This window comes from Pelophylax lessonae (genome assembly GCF_965119305.1).
Source record: "Pelophylax lessonae genome assembly, chromosome: 8".
NCBI lineage: Eukaryota > Metazoa > Chordata > Amphibia > Anura > Ranidae > Pelophylax > Pelophylax lessonae.
The window spans coordinates 6,397,463-6,419,625 of record NC_138775.1 but is presented as its reverse complement, the minus strand read 5'-3'; the positions used below and the strand labels follow the sequence as shown (position 1 = coordinate 6,419,625).

At 45.3% G+C, this 22,163-nt stretch overlaps 2 protein-coding genes across 2 annotated transcripts in view; both read left to right on the top strand.

Moving 5' to 3' along the window:
* FBLN2 (fibulin 2) overlaps window positions 1-12,413 on the top strand; it is a 119,375-nt gene extending 106,962 nt beyond the window's left edge. Inside the window, exons 8-13 of the mRNA XM_082265699.1 lie at window positions 2,667-2,795; window positions 4,446-4,571; window positions 5,022-5,138; window positions 5,215-5,343; window positions 10,201-10,324; window positions 11,591-12,413. Coding sequence (XP_082121825.1) covers window positions 2,667-2,795; window positions 4,446-4,571; window positions 5,022-5,138; window positions 5,215-5,343; window positions 10,201-10,324; window positions 11,591-11,948 — 983 coding nt within the window. The 3' untranslated portion in view covers window positions 11,949-12,413. The remainder of the gene's footprint in view (window positions 1-2,666; window positions 2,796-4,445; window positions 4,572-5,021; window positions 5,139-5,214; window positions 5,344-10,200; window positions 10,325-11,590) is intronic.
* A 6,890-nt stretch (window positions 12,414-19,303) lies between these two features.
* BORCS6 (BLOC-1 related complex subunit 6) overlaps window positions 19,304-22,163 on the top strand; it is a gene marked incomplete at its 5' end in the record, with an annotated part of 9,133 nt that continues 6,273 nt past the window's right edge. Inside the window, one exon of the mRNA XM_082265698.1 lies at window positions 19,304-19,312. Within this exon, the coding sequence (XP_082121824.1) occupies window positions 19,304-19,312 (9 nt within the window). The remainder of the gene's footprint in view (window positions 19,313-22,163) is intronic.

Below are 22,163 nucleotides of genomic sequence, written 5' to 3'. Positions count from 1 at the left end.
AATCCTTAACAAAGACTTCTTCCACCCTCTTTATCTTCTGGTTATACATGATTGATGGATATCTGCGGAGGACTCCATTTGGGTCAAAGCAGGGGTGTAACTACAGGGGTTGCAACTGCAACCGGCCCCATGCTCAAGGGGGCCTGTGAGGCTCCCCTGTACACCTGGATAGGAGGGGCGGCGGGGGCAGCATGTAGAGAAATCACTGTCCTCCTTTTTCCTCCTGTAGCTGCAGGAGGAAAATGGAGGAGATTGGTTCCTCTGTATGCTGCCCCCGCCACTCCTCCTATCCAGTTCACCTGTGTTCTGCTGTCTCTGGGCCCCTGTGTGCTCCCCCCCCCCTCCCCTCCACTGAGCTTCCGGCTTCCTCCCTCCCCTCTCCTGCCGGCTGCTGCAGGGGATGTGTCACAATAGAGAACCAGGAAGGGGTCAGTAAATATGTAATTTATCAGCTCCTTCCTTTTATGAATGGACAGAGTCATAGTCAGTGACATTGTAAAAAAATAAAATAAAATGATAAAAAATAATACAATTAAAATACCAAAAAATAAAAACTACTGACACCAGTGGTTGAACTTCCAGGATCGCAAAGGTCACACTTGCAACCGGGCCCTGGCATTCCACCAACGTGGGGAGGCCCCAAGATGGCAGGAAGGGGGCCCACTGCAGAACTTGTGAAAGGGTCCCTCTGCAGGACCATAATAAAGGGCCCTGCAACGAGAGTAAAGGGCCCCAGGATCAGTGGGAAGAGCCCCAGGCTTGAAGGGAAGGGCCCCGGCTAGGAGTCCGGGGGCCCTTCATGGTTTCTTGCACTGGAGCCCTGAAGGTTCTTGTTACACCTCTGGGTCCAGGTACATCCAGAAGAAGACCATCCCAATGAGATGCAGAGGGAGATAATTCCAGGTAATTGAGGCTCTGTAGTGGGGTCATTGCTTGGAGGTGAGCAGTTATTCCAGCCATAGGTGGGGGGTCACTGAAGTCACTGGATTATAGGATTGTTGAACACGATTGATTATTGCACGGCGGTGGATCTATTTTTTATATCTATTGGGACTCTGCATATTGATTTTCATCAATATGCAATATTTCGTTTTCAAATCTAAATTTGGACAGATTTTTTTGTTATTTGGAGATTCGGATGTAACTAAAATTTCTGGATTACAATAGTAACGAATTTAAACGCATTGGAAACAACGAAACAACGTTCTGTCCGAAATTCAAATTGAATTTGAAAACAAGAATAGAATAAAATAGGAAATAAAAGTAAAGGAATAGCGTAGAAAAGAATAGAATAGAAAATAATAAAGTAGAATAGAAAACAAAAGAGCAGAATAGAAAAACAATTGTAAAACAGAATAAAATAGAAAATAATAGAATAGAATAAAATACAGTAGAATAAAAAATAAGAAGATAGAATAGAAAAAGAGACTAGAATAGGAAAATAATAGATTAATACAGAACATAACAGAATAAAATAGAAAAGAATAGAGTAAAACAGAACTGAATAGAATAGAAATAAAAGAAGAGAATAAAATAGAATAGAAAATAAAGGAATTTAAATAGAATAGAATAGAAAAGAATAGAATAGAAAATAAACTAATTGAAATGAAAATAATAGATTAGAATAGAAAATATAACTGTCTTCTGAAATTGAAATAGAATAAATTAAAATTGTATTAAATCGTCTTCTGAAATTAATGTTTGTTTACATATATACACAGTATCTCACAAAAATAAGTACACCCTTCACATTTTTGTAAATATTTTATTCTATCTTTTCATGTGACAACACTGAAGAAATGACACTTTGCTACAATGTAAAGTAGTGAGTGTACAGCTTGTATAACAGTGTAAATTTACTGTCCCCTCAAAATAACTCAACACACAGCCATTAATGTCTAAACCACTGGCAACAAAAGTGAGTACACCCCTAAGTGACAATGTCCAAATTGGGCCCAATTAGCCATTTTCCCTCCCCGGTGTCATGTGACTCGTTAGTGTTACAAGGTCTCAGGTGTGAATGGGGAGCAGGTGTGGTAAATTTGGTGTTATCGCTCTCACTCTCTCATACTGGTCACTGGAAGTTCAACATGGCACCTCATGGCAAAGAACCCTCTGAGGATCTAATAAAAAGAATTGTTGCTCTACATAAAGATGGCCTAGGCTATAAGAAGATTGCCAAGACCCTGAAACTGAGCAGCAGTATGGTGGCCAAGACCATACAGCGGTTTAACAGGACAGGTTCCACTCAGAACAGGCCTCGCCATGGTCCACCAAAGAAGTTGAGTGCCGTGCTCAGCGTCATATCCAGAGGTTGTCTTTGGGAAATAGACGTATGAGTGCTGCCAGCATTGCTGCAGAGGTTGAAGGGGTGGAGGGTCAGCCTGTCAGTGCTCAGACCATACGCCGCACGCTGCATCAAATTGCCCTGCGTGGCTGTCATCCCAGAAGGAAGCTTCTTCTAAAGATGATGCACAAGAAAATCCACAAACAGTATGACAAGCAGACTAAGGACATGGATTACTGCGCTAAAATGCAGATCTGTGGGAGTCCATTGGGGTGTGTTGGGGGATCATTGGGGTGATTTGGGGGTGTGGTTTGCGCATACGCACACATTGCATTGGGTGTGAAACTGGTCTTAGCGTTCATCGTTTTCTTTGTTGCAGATTTTGATGAGTGCAGCGCTGGGATCCACAACTGTTCCGCTGAACAGACCTGCACCAATCTACCCGGATCATATCGCTGTAGCTGCAAGGCTGGGTATCGCTACGACACATTCAGAAGGACATGTATCGGTAAGATCAGATCCCTCAAACTGCACACCCACCATCTAACTTAATATTCAATACGTATCACAAAGTTGTCTTAGTGGGTTAGTTAGTGGTGTGACATATCATAGCTGGAGTCAAGGGGATCTGTCCTCATTTATAAAAATATCTGCATGGGCAAAAAAGGTGCAGAACCCCGTTCTGCCAAAGGTGGACTTTACTGGCCTCAGCATGAGACCAACACACTTATAGTATAAAAGTATCAAATATTTGGTAATATTCAAATAGTTAGCTATTTGGTGGGACTGTCCCAAGATTCGAGACTAGTAGTCAAAATTCCGGCAAATTATGAAGGAGGTCACTGGGGGGACTGTCCCTGATGGTCCATGGACGTGCTTGTTCCATAGAACAACACCACCATGAAAACAATATAGAACTACAATGGTTCCAAACCTACTGAATGCAGCAAAGGGAGCAATACCGAAAAAATGGTTGGAGATAGAGAGCCCAACCATTAAGGAATGGTGCAGTAGAATCGACCATGTTTACAACATGGAGTACATCAGAAGTAGGGAAGAGGAATAATTAAACTGCTCATTAAAAAATTTGGAAAATGGGCAGATTTGAAAAAATCCAGTAGATACGTTGAAATTTGGACAACAGATCCATTATAGAAATAGGAATACCAGTTGAACTATAGAGGAAAGACAGAGCAACATCAAATGGGATATTGATTAGTAAAGTTAGAAGGGGGGGTTGAGAGGGGTGAGGAAGGACATTGTGAGCTCCTCAGGGGTGAGGAAGGACATTGTGAGCTCCTCAGGAGTAAGGAAGAACATTTTCAGCTCCTCAGGGGTGAGAAAGAACATTGTCAGCTTCCCAGGGGTGAAAAGGAACATGGTCAGCTCCTTGGTGGTGAAGTACATGGTCAGCTCCTCAGGGGTAACAAAGAACACGGTCAGCTCCTAGGGGTTAAGGAAGAATACTGTCAGCTCCTCAGGGGTGAGGAAGAACACTGTCAGTTCCTCAGGGATGAGGAAGAACATGGTCAGCTCCTCAGGGGTAAGGAAGAACACTGTCAGCTCCTCAGAGGTGAGGAAGAACACGGCCAGCTCCTCGGAGGCAAGGAAGAATACGGTCAGCTTCTCAGGGGTGAGGAAGAACACGGTCAGCTTCTCAGGGGTGAGGAAGAACACGGTCAGCTTCTCAGGGGTGAGGAAGAACACGGTCAGCTCCTCGGGGGTGAGGAAGAACACGGTCAGCTCCTCAGGGGTGAGGAAGAATACGGTCAGCTCCTCAGGGGTGAGGAAGAATACGGTCAGCTCCTCGGGGCTAAGAAGAACATGGTCAGCTCCTCAGGGGTGAGGAAGAACATGGTCAGCTCCTCAGGGGTGAGGAAGAATACGGTCAGCTCCTTAGGGGTGAGGAAGAACATGGTCAGCTCCTCAGGGGTGAGGAAGAACATGGTCAGCTACTCAGGGGTGAGGAAGAACATGGTCAGCTCCTCGGGGGTGAGGGGGAACATTGTCAGCTCCTCTGGGGCGGGTTTCATGATCTTTGGAAAAAGCCGGTTCTGGTAGCTTTTGCGTGATAAAATTGACAGTGTTATGCTATAGGTGAGACATAGTAAAGCTTCAGCTATATCCATATCCCTATTTTATTGTTTCTATTTTGTAGATATAAATGAATGTTGGAACTACCCGGGGCGCCTGTGTCACCACACCTGTGAGAACACCGTCGGCTCTTATCGCTGTTCTTGTTTTGCTGGATTCCGCTTGTCGCAGGATGGGAGACACTGCGAAGGTAATGACGTCCATCAGCTGCTCTTCCCTGCTTGTAGAGAACACTGTGTACATACAGGATTATACATCAGTGCTATTGTGTTTTCCATACACGAGCCTAGAAAGCAAAAAATAAAAATGATGCGCTAACCCGAAATAATGAAGCAGAAACCACAATGGTGATAACAGAATATAGTGGGTAAGTGAATTCCTATAGTCAGCTCCATCTAGTGGCCAAAAGGAAGTATAGCGTACTGAAATGAAAATATACCGCATTTTGGTCACTAGATGGAGCTAATGATTATAGGAATTCATAACGAGGAAATTTCAGCCAAATGCTTCTAACATTCGGTCAATGAATGTTTCTTTAAAAGACCCCTAAAGAAGTCTTCATCAGATTCAGCTTGTCAGCAACTATATGAATGCATCATTCCCAGGCGGAATCCTCATTTTATACATACTTCCTCTACAGACGTGAATGAGTGCGATCAGAACCCGTGCAACCAGGAATGCACCAACATTTACGGCTCATACCAGTGCTACTGCAAGGAGGGCTACAAGCTGGGCGACGACGGCCTCTCCTGCGAAGGTAACAACCAATTCGATCCGTTTCCTGCCTGAAAGACGGCAGAACTCCTTTGTTAATATTCCTTCTCCGATTCCAGATATAGACGAGTGTCAGCAGAGCATCGGTACCCTGTGCGTCTTCGCCTGCGTCAACACCCCGGGGAGCTACCAGTGTGCCTGCCCTGAGAACGGCTTCACCATGACTGCCAATGGGCTGTCCTGCAAAGGTACAAAAAAAAAAAAAAAATCGCATCGAACCAATTGAACCCCTTCACCCCGACAACAATATGCATATGTGTGTCACCACTGGACTGGGCTTCTTTCTGTGGGGGTCGCATATCTGAAAATCTGTTTTAGTGCTGGGAGCGCGCCGCACAGCGTGTTCCCAGCACAGAGACTGGGGTCTTAGCTGGAGCCCCGGGTCCTGTACTAATGATCGGGACCCCGTACACCCGCTTCCCGGGTCACCTGAATGCTGTAATAGCCTCTGATTGGCTACCACAGTGATCAGTCAATGTGAAGCCCGCTCCTGTGTTTCTCTCTCTCTCTGTGAATGGAGAGGAAAGATACGTTGTATCTCTCTTTTTTCTTGCAGAGGAAAAAAAAAATGAAATATTAAAAAAAAAATAAAAAATAAAACATCAAGGTTTGATCTAGGTCAAAGGGGAAAAAAATTGTTGAAAAAAAATAAATAATAATAATAAAAAATAGCTACATCAAGTTTTCATCTAGGCCAGTGTTCGGGTTAGTGTTGGGACAACTAAGGGTCAAAGGTCATGGTCAGTATACTGTGTTTTTCTCTCTGTGAATGGAGGGGAATAATAGATTGTATCTCTCTTTTTTCTTGCAGAGGGAAAAAAAAAAACTGTGTAAAAAAAAAAAAAATTAATTAATAAAAAATAAAATAAAACATCAAGGTTTGATCTAGGTCAGGGGTAATGAATTAAAATTCAAGGAGGTCCGGTCGCTAAAATTTTCATTGGGCCGAGGTCCGAATCTCAAGTCGGTGCTGACTCAGGAAGATTGTAGTCACCGTATGTCTTATCAAATCAGTGTGCCCCATAGCGTAAATATGTCGATCAGAGTGCCCCTTAACATAAAATATGCCCATCAGTGTGTACCACAGCATAAATATGCACATCAGCATGCCCCTTAACATAAAATATTCCCATCAGCGTTACCATTAACATAAAATAAGGGGCACGCTGATGGGCATATTTTATGTTAGGGGGGCACTCTGATGGACATATTTCATGTTAGGGGGCACTCTGATGGGCACATTTTATGTTAGGGGGCACTCTGAGGGGCACATTTTATGTTAAGGGGGCACTCTGATGGGCAAAAAAAAACGTGTAAATCAGCATTGCTCTTAACATAAAATATGCCCATTAGAGTGCCCCTTAACATAAAATATGCCCATCAGCGTGCCCCTTAGCATAAAATATACCCATCAGTGTGACCCTTAACATAAAATAAGAGGCACGCTGATGGGCATATTTTATGTTAGGGGGCACGCTGATGGGCACATTTTATGTTAGGGGGCACTCTGGTGGGCAAAACAAAACATTTAAATCAGCGTTGCTCTTAACATAAAATATGCCCATCAGAGTGCCCCTTAACATAAAACATGCCCATCAGTGTGCCCCTTAACATAAAATATGCCCATCAGCGTGCCCCTTAGCATAAAATATACCCATCAGTGTGACCCTTAACATAAAATAAGAGGCACGCTGATGGGCATATTTTATGTTAGGGGGCACGCTGATGGGCACATTTTATGTTAGGGGGCACGGTGATGGGCACATTATATGTTAGGGGGCACTCTGATGGGCAAAACAAAACATTTAAATCAGCGTTGCTCTTAACATAAAATATGCCCATCAGAGTGCCCCTTAACATAAAACATGCCCATCAGTGTGCCCCTTAGCATAAAATATACCCATCAGCGTGACCCTTAACATAAAATAAGGGGCATGCTGATGGGCATATTTTATGTTAGGGGGAACGCTGATGGGCATATTTTATGTTAGGGGGCACGCTGATGGGCACATTTTATGTTAGGGGGCACTCTGATGGCCAAAACAAAACATTTAAATCAGCGTTGCTCTTAACATAAAATATGCCCATTAGCGTGCCCCTTAACATAAAATATGCCCATTAGCGTGCCCCTTAACATAAAATATGCCCATCAGAGTGCCCCTTAACATAAAATATGCCCATCAGCATGTCCCTTAGCATAAAATAAGGGGCACGCTGATGGGCACATTTTATGTCAAGGGAGCACTCTGTTGGGCACATTTTTTTTTTTTATGGGGCACTCTAATGAGCAGAACAAAATATGGCAAAATATGCCCCTAAAATGTGCTCCACATACCTGAAGTCCTGAACTGCAGCCAGGAGCCAAAAGCCGCGAACAGGGGGGCGGGGCGTGCACATAGTGTCACGCCCTAGCTCGCTGCCCGAGTGTGAGGGAGCCGCAGTCAGGAGCAGGGGGCGGGACGCGCACGTGACGTCACGCCCCCTACTCGCGCGGCGGCCCGACAGGACACCGGCTGCGAGGGAGCCGGGAGCCGGGAGTCGCAGCGAGGAGGGGAAGGACTCAACCTAGGTAGCGGGCTCGCGGTCCGGGCAGAAGCATCGCGCGGGCCGCCAATGGACCGCGGGCCGCCATTTAGTGACCGCCGATCTAGGTCAAAGGGGAAAAAAATTAATTAATAAATAATAATAATAAAAAATAGCTACATCAAGGTTTCATCTAGGTCAGTGTTCGGGTTGGTGTTGGGGCAACTAAGGGTCAAAGGTCATGGTCAGTATACTGTGTTTCTCTCTCTGTGAATGGAGGAGAATAATAGATTGTATCTCTCTTTTTTCTTGCAGAGGGGAAAAAAATTGCTGAATAAATAAATAATGATAATAAAAAATAGCTACATCAAGGTTTGATCTAGGTCAGTGTTTAGGTTTGTGTTGGGGCAACTAAGGGTCAAAGGTAATGGTCAGTATACTGTGTTTCTCTCTCTGCGAATGGAGGGGAAAGATACATTGTATCTATCTTTTTTTCTTGCAGAGGGGGAAAAAACAACTGTGTGTAAAAAATAATAAAATGAAATAACAAAAAATAATAATAATAATAAATAAATTTAAAAAATAGCTGCATCAAGGTTTGATCTAGGTCAGTGTTCAGGTTAGTGCTGGGGCAACTAAGGGTCAAAGGTAATGGTCAGTATACTGTGTTTCTCCCTCTGTGAATGGAGGGGAAAGATACATTGTATCTCTCTTTTTTCTTGCAGAGGGGAAAAAACATTTTCTTGAAAATAGATAAATAAATAGTAATAAAAAATAGGAGAAAAAAAAGCTACATCAAGTGTCAGTGTTCAGGTTAGTGTTGGGGCAACCAAGGGTCATGGTCAATATACTGTTTTTCTCTCTCTGTGAATGGAGGGGAAAGATACATTGTATCTCTTTTCTTGCAGAGGGGGGGGGGGGGGGGAAACAACTGTGTGTAAAATAAATAAATAATATTAATAAAATAAATAAATAAAAAAAAGCTACATCAAGGTTTGATCTAGGTCCATGTTCGGGTTAGTGTTGGGTCAACTAAGGGTCAAAGGTCATGGTCAGTATATTTTGGGCAGGATTAAAAAAAAAAAATATATATATATATATATATATATATATATATATAACTTAAAGAAAAAAAAAAATTTAAGGTTTGCCAGGGCTAGTGTTAGGGCCAAGGTCGGGGTTAAAGTCAGCATATTTTGGGTAGAATTTTTATTTATTTTTTAAATTAGTGTTAGTGTGTTTTCAGTAGAAATAAAAAAGAAAAAAAGCGCAAAATGCGCACTCTTGCGTCTGGGTTGTACTACAGGTACAAACAACAACTAACATACACATATGTGATATCACTTCGATTGTTAGGAGCAGGAGAATATATTTTGAGTTGTTCTTTGGTGGAAGGTTATAGTAGTAACAAGAAATATACAGCTACATTAATAAATTATTTTAATTTTTTTTTTATTATTATTTTTGGCTAGTTTTCCTTTGATAATAAAAATAAATCAAGAGATACACAATAACATTTACCACCAAATGAAAGCTTAATTGTCCTGAAAAAAAAAGTGCGGTATAACCCACCTGGATGCACAAAGTAGTTGGGATGATATGTACAGTTTTACTAACACATGTCAAAGTTGCAAATTTGTGCTTAACGTGTGTTTTATCCTTAGGCACAAAGGGGTTAAAACTTGGATTTTATTTATTTATTTTTTTTAAATAAAATAAAAAAATAAATACAATGGCAATATTTTAACCACTGACCGTGTCCATGCCAACCCAGAGCTGAATCATCTGTTAGACAACTTAGGGCCCAATAGATGTCCTAGGGCCTGGCTACAACTTTCACTGGTCAAAGCCACCTTCGGATTCCCTTGTTGGTAGTTGGGGTCTGATGGGGAGAAGCCGGTGCAGACAGTATAAATGGGGCGTTTTCTCAGTGCCTTTGGCGAGCCTTATCAATGCCATTGGGGGGGGGGGGGGGCAAAGTTGTGACCTTGCTGAGGGTCTTAAACCTTTTTTATTCCAGCTATACAATTCATCAGCAACAGAATAGCTTCACATCTGCTGACATCTTCCTATGAAGCTGGCCTTTCATTGCTAGTGATTGTTATTTTGCATCATTCTTACCTTACTTATCAGAAGGGGGAAATACCGGTCCATGTAAAGGAACACACTAACGGAATGTCCTTATCAGGGATTAGCAGCCGTTGCAAATAATCCCCACAATGTGTCTTATATGTTTATTTCCTATGATCTTCAGCTCCATCTAGTGGCCATAATGCTGTATTTTCCTGTTGAGATATTTCACAAGATTAATCACAATATGGCCACTAGGTGGAGCTCACGATCATGGGAAGTAAACACATTATAGACATTATGGAGATGAGTTGTGGTGGCTGTAAAAATTTCCGAGACCTTCACGCTGTGGGGCGGCTCTTCCTCCATCAGAGAAAGATCGGAGGTGTTGGTTGGGTTTATTTTGCTGAATTTGGCATTAAAACCTTCATCTGATGTTATTCTCTTCTCAGATATCGATGAATGTGAAATCGGGACACACAACTGCTCGACGTCAGAGGAATGCTTCAATATTCTGGGGAGCTACAAGTGTCTGTCCTTCGAATGTCCAGACAACTACCGAAAAGTCTCACACATGTAAGATTTGGTTGTAGATGGTGGGAACCCCTCATAATGGGCACAGCAGGTGTACAGACCCAGGGACTCAGCACAGGGATGGTGGGAACCCCTCATAATGGGCACAGCAGGTGTACAGACCCAGGGACTCAGCACAGGGATGGTGGGAACCCCTCATAATGGGCACAGCAGGTGTACAGACCCAGGGACTCAGCACAGGGATGGTGGGAACCCCTCATAATGGGCACAGCGGGTGTACAGACCCGGGAACTCAGCACAGGGATGGGGTGAACCCCTCATAATAGCCACAGCAGGTGTACAGAACCGGTAACCTGGCATTGGGATGGTGGGAACCCCTCCTAATTGGGCACAGCAGGCCTACAGACCCAGGAACTCAGCACAGGGATGGTGGGAACCCCTCATAATGGGCACAGCAGGTGCACAGACCCGGGAACTCAGCACAGGGATGGGGGGAACCCTTCATAATGGGCACAGCGGGTGTACAGACCCAGGAACACAGCATGGGGATGGTGAGAACCCCTCATAAAGGGTACAGCAGGTGTGCAGACCCGGGAACTCAGCACAGGGATGGTGCGAACCCCTCATAATGAGCACAGCGGGTGTACAGACCCAGGAACCCAGCATGGGGATGGTGAGAACCCCTCATAAAGGGTACAGCAGGTGTGCAGACCCGGGAACTCAGCACAGGAATGGTGCGAACCCCTCATAATGGGCACAGCGGGGGTACAGAACTGGGAACTCAGCACAGGGATGGAGGGACCGCCTCATAATGGGCACAGCGAGGGTACAGACTTGGGAACTCAGCACAGGGATGGTGGAACCCCTCATAATGGGCACAGCGGGTGTACAGACCTGGGAACTCAGCACAGGGATGGTGGGAACCCCTCATAATGGGCACAGCAGGTGTACAGACCGGGAACTCAGCACAGGGATGGTGGGACCCCTTATAATGGGCACAGAATGCGTACAGACCCGGGAACTCAGCACAGGGATGGCGGGAAACCCCTTATAATGGGCACAGCGGGTGTACAGACCCAGGAACCCAGCATAGAGATGGTGGGAACCCTTCATAATGGGCACACCAGGTGTACAGACCCAGGAATTCAGTACAGAGATCTCACCATAGAGCCCCTTTGAGATGGAGGAGACCGTTAGGTGGTTTGACCATCCAGTCTACCAGAAAGGAACACGGTGACGGAGCTCCACCAGTAATTTCTCTGCCATCTTCCCTCTTTCTCACCACAGTCGTTATTTCTCATTTTGCAGGAAATGTGAGCGAATCCAATGCTTTAACTATCAGGACTGTCAGAACACACCGGTGCGGATCTCCTACCACCGCCTCAATTTCCCCACCGGCGTGGTGGTCCCGGCACAGATCTTCCGGATCGCCCCGTCGCCAGCCTACGCGGGTGACAACATCCTCATGGACATCAAAAAGGGGAACGAGGAGAATTTCTTCAGTGTCCGGAAATTCAACCCCTACACAGGAATCCTCTACCTCCAGAGACCCGTCAGGAAGCCAAAAGACTTCCTTCTGGACGTGGAGATGAAGCTGTTCCGCCAGGGGACAGTCACCACCTTCCTGTCCAGGATCTACGTCTTCATCACCGCCAATGCCTCCTAATCCATATACGGCGCCACCTAGAGATATATCCTGTACCGCGTTATATATGAGGGGCGCTCGGGGATAATATGGACAGTCTTTGTAGCTCATATACTGGGACGTATGGTACCTCCGGCTTCATCTCTAGATTGCTGCAACTAACCTACCTACTCAAAGCAGGGATTTCAAGAGCTACTCCACCCATATGTAGCTTCCATCCAGCTAAGTTCACTCTGGAAACAGGTGCAAGTAAATTCTCACACACCTGCCTTGCAATTCTCTCTACCTTTCCCTTCAGTAGTCTGACCGGTATGTACAGGACAGGAACTTATGGGGAATCTATCCTGTGGGGACACCGATAGAGTGAGGAAGGGTTCCAAAATCTGTTCTCAGTGACAACTACTCCACCCATCAGATAGACATTGACTTTACAACCTCCATTTTAATAGTCTGACCTCTAGTTTCCTGTTCCAGCAATTTGCAGGATGTCTGTTGCCTACTGTGCAGCCATAGGCAGAGTGAGACACAGCACACTCAGTAATCAGCACTCAGTAACAGAACTGGTCAGATACACCCGCTCAATGGTCAGATACACCCGCTCAATGGTGAGACACCCCAGCTCAATAGTAAGAAACACCCCCTCAATGGTCAGACACACCCCCTCAGAAGACACACACCCTCAATGTTCAGACACACCCTCAATGGTGAGACACACCCCCTCAATGATCAGAAATACACCCTGAATGGTGAGACACACCCGCTCAATGGTGAGACACACCCACTCAATGGTGAGACACACCCCCTCAATAGTAAAAAACACCCCTTGAATAGTCAGACACACGCCCTCAATGGTCAGACACACCCCCTCAGAAGACACACACCCTCAATGGTCAGACACACACCCTTAATGGTGAGACACACCCCCCTCAATGATCAGAAACACACCCTGAATGGTGAGTCACACCCTCTCAATAGTAAGACACACCCTCTCAGAAGTAAGACACACACCCTTAATGGTCAGACACACCCCCTCAATGGTGAGACACCCCCCCCCCTCAATGGTGAGACACATACCCTCAATAGTGAGACACAACCCCTCAGAAGTAAGACACACACCCTCAATGATCAGACACACCCCTCAATGGTGAGACACACCCCCTCAATGATCAGAAATACACCCTGAATGGTGAGACACACCCGCTCAATGGTGAGACACACCTACTCAATGGTGAGACACACCCCCTCAATAGTAAGAAACACCCCTTGAATAGTCAGACACACACCCTCAATGGTCAGACACACCCCCTCAGAAGACACACATCCTCAATGGTCAGACACACACCCTTAATGGTGAGACACACCCCCCCCCCCCTCAATGATCAGAAACACACCCTGAATGGTGAGACACACCCTGAATGGTGAGTCACACCCTCTCAATAGTGAGTCACACCCTCTCAATAGTAAGACACACCCCCTCAGAAGTAAGACACACACCCTTAATGGTCAGACACACCCCCTCAATGGTGAGACACCCCCCCCCTCAATGGTGAGACACATACCCTCAATAGTGAGACACAACCCCTCAGAAGTAAGACACACCCCCTCAATGATCAGACTAGCCCCCTGTCTACAGTAAAGTGCCACACCATAGTTGCATAGTTAGTCCGCTTGAAAAAAGACACAAGGCCACAGAGTATTTAATTATTTCAATATGGATTAAGGGAAGGGATGGAGCCAACGCATTTCAGGAGCCTCGAAATCCCTCCTTCATCAGGGCTTAAATATGGGGAATGGTCTCTACTGGACAAAACAGTAGGTATAAATGAAACAGGAAGAGTGCGGAGTCTGTCAGTAGCTAGTTATCCTAATTTATATCAAAGTAAATAATTACAGTGCCTAGAAAAAGTATTTACACCCCTTGAAATTTCCCACATTTTGTCATGTTACAACCAAAAACATTAAATGTATTTTATTGGGATTTTATGTGATAGACCGACACAAAGTGGCCATAATTGTGAAGTGGAAGGAAAATGATACAAATAAATCTGTGAAAAGTGTGGCTTCACAATTATGGCCACTTTGTGTCGGTCTATCACATAAAATCCCAATAAAATACATTTATAATTTTGGTTGTGACGTGAAAAAATGTGGGTAATGTTCAAGTGGTGTGAATACTTTTTCAAGGCACTATACCTGGACAGTTCATTCCTGGTGTGGCCCTTTAATCTCAGTTCGATTCAGGCACAAGTCAGGGAATCCGTGGAAACCCTTTGCCATGGAAAAGCTGCCAGATGAGAATCCAAATACCACCCCAAATTCCCACATCAATAGGATAACCCAAGGGTCCCAGAGCCAATCTTCCAGCCTTCCAAAGCTTCCTCTCTGGTCAGTTACACCCCCTCACTGGTAAGACACCCCCCTCGCTAGTCCGACACACCCCTCAGTGGTCAGACAGCCACTCTCTGCTCAGACACACCCCTTCAATGGTCAAACATGGCCCCTCTCTGGCCAGACACACCCACTCAGTGGTCAGATGGCCCCTCTCTGGTTGGACATATCCCTTCAATGGTCAGACACCGTCCCTCTCTAATCAGACACACCCACTTAATGGCTGGACACACCCCTTCAATGGTCAGACACAGCCCTCTCTGGTCAAAAACCCCCCCTTCAATGATCAGACACACCCCCTCTGGTCGGACACACCCATCACTGGTCAGACAGCCCCTCTCAGGTCAGACACACCCCTTAAATGGTCAGACATGGCCCCTCTCTAGTCAGACACCCCCTTAGTGGCATAGGCGTGCGCATGAGGTGTGCCAGGGCACACCCTAATAACCCTGTGTAGCACAGATCCACCTTGTTTGATCCCCTGATATTTCAGCAAAGCCCACTAATGGCTCCTACAATGTTTATAAAAAATACAAAAAATAATAAAATTGTAAAATATAATAAAAAATAAAAACTACTGACACCATCCTTTGCCCTCACACCACCCTCTGCCCTACTGACAGCGTCCACTGCTCTACTGACACCATCAGTATATATACACATGTATGTGTGTGAGCTTTGAGGTGCACACCCTAATGCAATAGGCTGTGCACACCTATGCTTAGTGGTCAGACAGCCCCTCTCTGTTCCGACACACCCCTTAAATGGTCAAACATGGCCCCTCTCTGGTCAGACACCCTCTTAGTGGTCAGACAGCCCCTCTCTGGCCGGACACACCCCTCGGTGGTCAGACAGCATCTCTCTAGCTAGACACACCCCTCAGTGGTCAGACAGCCCCTCTCTTTGGACACACCCCCTCAGTGGTAAGACAGCCCCTCTCTGGTTGGACACACCCCTCAGTGGTCAAACACAGTCGGACACACCCACTTAATGGTTGGACACACCCCTTCAATGGTCAGATACAGACCCCCTCAGTGTTCAGACGGCCCCTCTCTGGTCAGACACATCCCTTCAATTGTCAAACATGGCCCCCTCTCTGGTCAGACACACAGCTTCAGTGTTCAGACGGCCCCTCTCTGGTCAGACACATCCCTTCAATTGTCAAACATGGCCCCCTCTCTGGTCAGACACACAGCTTCAGTGTTCAGACGGCCCCTCTCTGGTCAGACACACCCCTTTAATGGTCAATCACGGCCCCCTCTCTGGTCAGACACACCCCTTCAATAGTCAGACACACACCCTCTCAGGTCAGACATGGCCCCTCTCTGGTCAAACACCTCCCCACTCCTCTTCTGCAATTTAGGCCTGTGGGAGGACATGTGATGAGGGGTGTGGCTATAATGAGGGGTGTGGCTGTTACTCAGCTCTGCCAGCACAGAACACTGGAGGGGAGGAACAGCATTTTCACTAAGAAATAAAAGGGATTTGAAGGCATTTCCAATCACAAATTATAACACAACAGGGTACAGGGCTATACAGGGATAAGAAGGTGTGGAGGTTTTAGGGGGTTCATTATCATTATATGCTTCTTGTGGGGAAATAAAATACTAATAAGCCCCTTTTCCTGGAAAAGTATAAACACGATAAATATGAGTATCGCTCTTATATCTAAAATGTTCAGAGTTAAAGGAGAACCTCGATAAGCCTTATCTGTATGTAAAATGGCCAATGACATCACAGAGGCAAAACGCTGTTTCTAATGTCTTCTTATTTTTGTCATCCACGCATGCAGAGGATTTTGTGGTCCATCCCCTCCTTGGCCTGTCATCACTAAACATGTCCAAAAATGGATAGAAAAAAAAAACATTGAGGATGCAATGTGTGTGGATTGGTTACATTGTGTCATTTCGGCAGCTCTGTCCGTATCCTGCTTCTTCCCGGCATGTCTCACATCTGTGGAACGTCTTATTTATTCTAATTTATGTCGATGAATGTAACACTGTTTAACCCAATAATAAAAGTTATAAAGGAACGCTTTTCCATCAGTATGAGAGGAGGTGTGGTTTGAGCCACAGAAGCACAGATCAGCTGTACCAGGAAGTACAGGTCATGTGATAACAGAGCCCAGGTAATATTGCACCGCTCACCTTGTTCCGACAACTAGCAGATTATTTACCCGAATAGCATTATGATTTGTTAGTCACCAAATATGATATAAACCTTATGTTTACTTTTTTCCCTCACTGTATGTTTGGTGTCTACCGGAGTGTTATCATCTTATACATTTGTGTGAAGGTAACTCCAACACAGCAGGAATTATGGATTATAAAAAAATGTGTATAACTCCTCCTATAGAATGCTACTCTGCGTGAAAAGTCAGACACATAAGCAGCGCTAAAGATCCTATAACTCTCAATAGATATAGTATAGGTGAGTCCACAGTCTATTAACCACTTAAGCCCCAGAAGATTTTACCCCCTTCCTGACCAGGCCCTATTTTGCGATTCGGTACTGCGTGACTTTAACGGACAATTGCGCGGTCGTGCGACGCTGTATCCAAATGAAATTGATGTCCTTTTTTTCCCACAAACAGAGCTTTCTTTTGGTGGTATTTGATCACCTGTGTGATTTTTACTTTTTGCGCTATAAACAAAAAAAGATCGTAAATTTTGAAAAAATAACAATATTTTTCACATTTGTTTATATGAAATTCCCCCAAAAAAATGTAAAAATCTAATTTTTTTAACATTTTAGGCCAATTTGTTTTTTGCTACATATGTTTGGTAAAAAAAATTGCAATAAGCCTATTTTGATTGGTTTGCGCAAAAGTTATTGCGTTTACTAACTAAGGGAAAGATTTTTGTCATTTTTATTGTTTTTTTTTTTTAACGAGTAATGACGGCGATCTGCAAATTTTTTTTGCGGGACTGCGACATTGCGGTGGACAGATCGGCCCCTTGACTGACATTTTTGACACTTTTGGGGGTACCAGTGACATTACTACAGTAATCAGCGCTATACATATGCACTGTTACTGTAAAAATGACACTGGCAGGGAAGGGGTTAACTTTATTGGTGATGCAGGGGTTAAGTGTGTCCCTAAGGGCGTGCTTCTTACTGCAAAGGGGTGTGGCTAGTGATGTAACCACAAAGACATACGATCCTACATAGCAGGATCGTATGATCTCTGCAGTTAGATCAGGGAGAATGACAGACGGCTTTGTTTACATCAGAAGCCTGCCTTTCTCCCTCTCCACGGGGAGATCGCGAGTGACCGGCGGACATCGGGTCCCCTGGTCAAACGCGCGGACTTGTTAGGGAACGAGCGGGGGCGGGAGCGCACCTCCGGCGGCGCGCGCTCGCCCCCTACAGGCTCACAAGCTAGCGATGTAGTCCTACGTCATTTTGCCTGTACGGGGCTGACTGCTGCCGTAAATAGTCGTGTGGCGATCGGCAAGCGGTTAATATAATCCAAAGGATGGGATGACTATTCACCACGAAGTGTAGCAAGATCATGCACCTTCACCGCACCACGTGCCCACTCCCTTGGTATTGCTCACTCACCAGCTAGTAATATATACTGTGCCTTTAAATCCTCCAACCACACTCTATCCAAGTTCCACAAGGATATAACGATCCGCCACACACCTTCAGTGGTAGTCAGCTCAGGCAGGGGATGGAGTGGTGTATACAAGAAAAGAGAGGGCTCATAGGGCAATATGTATGATCAAAATACTTTATTAAAACCCCCTTTCTCGCTCACAATACACTCACAATGTTTAAAAGTAAAACCACAGTATAAATCCACAAAAAAGAAGTGACTAGACCAGGCGCTGGCTAAGCCGCCGGAGTCTCACCGCCCCCGCTCGTCAGTGTGTCTGGAAGATTCCGAAGCCCTTGTGGCAGCCGCTCGGCGTCCGGTTGTCACAGTGACCACGTGCTCACGCTCTGACACGTTTCGTCATCAACAGACTTCTACAGAGGAATTATGAATTATGTCTAAAGTAGTTCAACTTTAGGTAAAAAAACAGACTCAAAGATGTGTGTATTCCTCACCTGCTCTCTTAGGCTGTTCAGGACAGGGATCCCCCATTAGGAATTATTTGAAAACCGTACTAGTGGAGGTTTATGATGTTTTCTTAGCTGACCTGAGTTATGTCAAACCTGTCTTAAAGCAGAACTTCACTTAAAGGGGAAAATAGTGCTAATCTGCCTCTCCCCACCCCCGGTCCCTGCTGCATTTATCTCTGTGAGTGATTAGCTGTTACTGCCCAAACAGCAGATGCAGCAACCCAGGTGTATGAAAACCCACTCTTCATAAATGGATCAGAGTAATTCTGTTTGATCACATGACCAGCACATGACCACTTTGACCAGTCAGAGAAGCTCTGATCTGTCTTGGAAGCCCTAAGGAAAGAAGAGGAAGAAAAGTGGAGTTTTAAAATCCCCAGACTGCAGCACCGGCTGTGTGTGTGCAGTGGAAGCTAATTATCCACGGAGGTAGATATTATGGGGACTGGGGGGTGGGGATGGTGTAGAGCACATGTGTCACACACAAGGCCTGCTGGCCGAATCCAGACCCCCATGTGGCCCTCACATTTCTCCAGCAGCTGCAGCACCCCCCTCGTTTCTGCCCCTGCCCAGTCAGCAGCAGAGAGGAGGACATAACTCCTCCCCTAGATCCTGCACTTTTCTGTGTGGCCTCAGGCTCATTTCTGCCCCCCATCTCAGCAGTTGGCAGCAGAGAGGAGGACAGAACTCCTCTTATAGATTTCTATGAAGCCACAGCTCCCCCTCCTTTCCACCTCCCCAGGTCTTAGCATTCAGCAGACTCCATCAGCTGACTCCAGCCCTCCTCTGGTCCTCATCCAGAACCTGCACTTTCTGCTCCCCAGATTCTTCCTGGCAGAAGCACAAGGTAAGGGAGGTGAACTGTGATGTATGGGAGGGTGGGGGACTCTTAACTTCTGGTAGTGGGGGGGCTCTTGATGTCTGATGTAAGGAGGGGTGGGGTGCTCTGGACATCTAGTCTTACAGATACAACCTGAGTTTGACACCCCTGGTGTAGGGTATTAGTCCACCTTTTCATTTTATGTAAAAATAGGTGACCCTACACTTAAAGGATTGTTTTAACACTCGCTGCCACATCCAGACAGGAATGTAACAGAGTTTACACTACAGGAGCTCTTCACAGGGGCAAAGTATTTTCATTTCTGTGTATCCAGAGATTCTGATTAAAGATTTGTCATAATGCATAATGCATATGTCTATGGGCAGCAGAGCTTTCTGTGCTAAAAGCCCCCTGACTGCATGCTCCCAGCGCAATGACTGAGCTGCTGGTCTCTTTCAATGATCAGTAGTCAGCAGGACCAACTCCAAATCATGTGATCAATCTGACAGCCAATCACAGTGGTCATGTGATCGACTGATCCTTTCCACCCCTCTGGAGAGAAAACCCTATTAATTGGATGGGTTATTGAAAAGAAAAATGGTGCAGTAAATATTTACAGAAAATACACACTGCTCAAAAAAAGGGAGGGAACACTTTGAAAACACATCAGATCTCAATGGGGAAAAATCTCATCCTGGATATCCATACTGGTATGGACTGGGTAATGTGTTAGGATCTATACTGGTATGGACTGGGTAATGTGTTAGGATCTATACTGGTATGGACTGGGTAATGTGTTAGGATCTATACTGGTATGGACTGGGTAATGTGTTAGTATCTATACTGGTATGGACTGGGTAATGTGTTAGGATCTATACTGGTATGGACTGGGTAATGTGTTAGGATCTATACTGGTATGGACTGGGCAATGTGTTAGGATCTATACTGGTATGGACTGGGTAATGTGTTAGGATCTATACTGGTATGGACTGGGTAATGTGTTAGGATCTATACTGGTATGGACTGGGCAATGTGTTAGGATCTATACTGGTATGGACTGGGTAATGTGTTAGGATCTATACTGGTATGGACTGGGTAATGTGTTAGGATCTATACTGGTATGGACTGGGTAATGTGTTAGGAAGGAAAGGATTCCACATTGTTTGATGGAAATGAAAATTATCACCCTACAGAGGGCTGAACTCAAAGACACCCCGAAAATCAAAGTGAAAAAATGATGCAGCAGGCGAGTCCATTTTGCTGAAATGTCATTGCAGCAACTCAGAATGGTCCTCAGTAGTTTGTATGGCCCCCACGTGCTTGCATGCATGCCTGACAATGTCGGGGGATGCTCCTAATGAGAGGACGGATGGTGTCCTGGGGTATTTCCTCCCAGATCTGGACCAGGGCATCACTGAGCTCCTGAACAGACGTCGGGTGGACCGAAACATAATGTCCCAGAGGTGTTCTATTGGATTTAGGCCAGGCGAGTGTGGGGGCCATTCAATGGTATCAATTCCTTCATCCTTTGGAAACTGGCTGCATACTCTCACCACATGAGGCCAGGCATTTTATGAACCAGGAGGAACCCAGGACCCATTGCACCAACGTAGGGTTTGACAATGGGTCCAAGGATTTCATCTCGATACCTAATGGCAGTCAGGGTGCCATTGTCTAGCTTGTAGAGGTCTGTGTGTCCCTCCAAAACGTTCTCCACAGCTTCTACAGACCCTTTCACGTCTGTCAAATGTGCTCAGGGTGAACCTGCTCTCATCTATGAAAAGCACAGGGTGCGACTGGTGGACCTGCCAATTCTGGTGTTCAATGGCAAATGCCAATCGAGGTCCACAGTGCCGGGCAGTGAGCACATTGCCCACTAGAGGACGTTGGGCCCTCAGGCCACCATCATGAACTCTGTTTCTGATTGTTTGGTCAGAGACATTCACACCAGTGGCCTGCTGGAGGTCATTTTGTAGGGCTCTGGCAATGCTCATCCTGTTCCTCCTTGCACAAAGGAGCAGATACCGGTCCTGCTGATGGGTTAAAGACCTTCTACGGCCCTGTCCAGATCTCCTAGAGTAACTGCCTGTCTCCTGGAATCTCCTCCATGCTCCTGAGACTGTGCTTTGAGACACAGCAAACCTTCTGGCAATGGCACGTATTGATGTGCCATCCTGGAGGAGTTGGAATGCCTGTGCAACCTCTATAGGGTCCAGGTATGGCCTCATGCTACCAGTAGTGACACTGACCCCAGCCAAATGCCAAACTAGTGAAAAACAGTCAGAAAAGATGAGTAGGGAAAAAAAATGTCAATGGCCTCCACCATTGCAAATCCATTCCTGTTTTGGAGGTTGTCTCATTGTTGCCCATCTAGTGCACCTGTTGTTTATTTCATTAACAACAAAGCAGCTGAAACTGATTAACAACCCCCTCTGCTACTTAACTGACCAGATCAATATCCGAGGAGTTTAATTGATTTGATGCCATACTCTGATTAATAAGTGTTCCTTTCATTTTTTAAACAGTGTATTACAAAACATACATAAACAATATAGAAAGCGAAAAATGTGTATATAAAGTTCATCTGATCTGTGGTTTCATCTACAGCCCATTCTGATAAGAGAGTCACTGGCCCTCTTAACATAACTCTCAGTATCCATGTTAGTTTCAATACCAAATGAGAGCTCAGAGCTGCCGGGGCAGCCATCTTTACTCGCCCTCCATCTAATCAGTGGTGTGCTGTAGGGAGCTGGTGAGTATTTTTTATGCTCCAGCAGACACACCATTAATGCCAACTTTCCTAAATACATTTGTATTTCCATCTGACAAGGTTTCACAATCCAATATCCAACATATTATATATCAAAATGACATTACGATTTGTTAGACACTAAATATGACATAGATCTTATGTACATCTCTCCTTGGAGGTCCAATGTGTATCATTAGCCTTCACA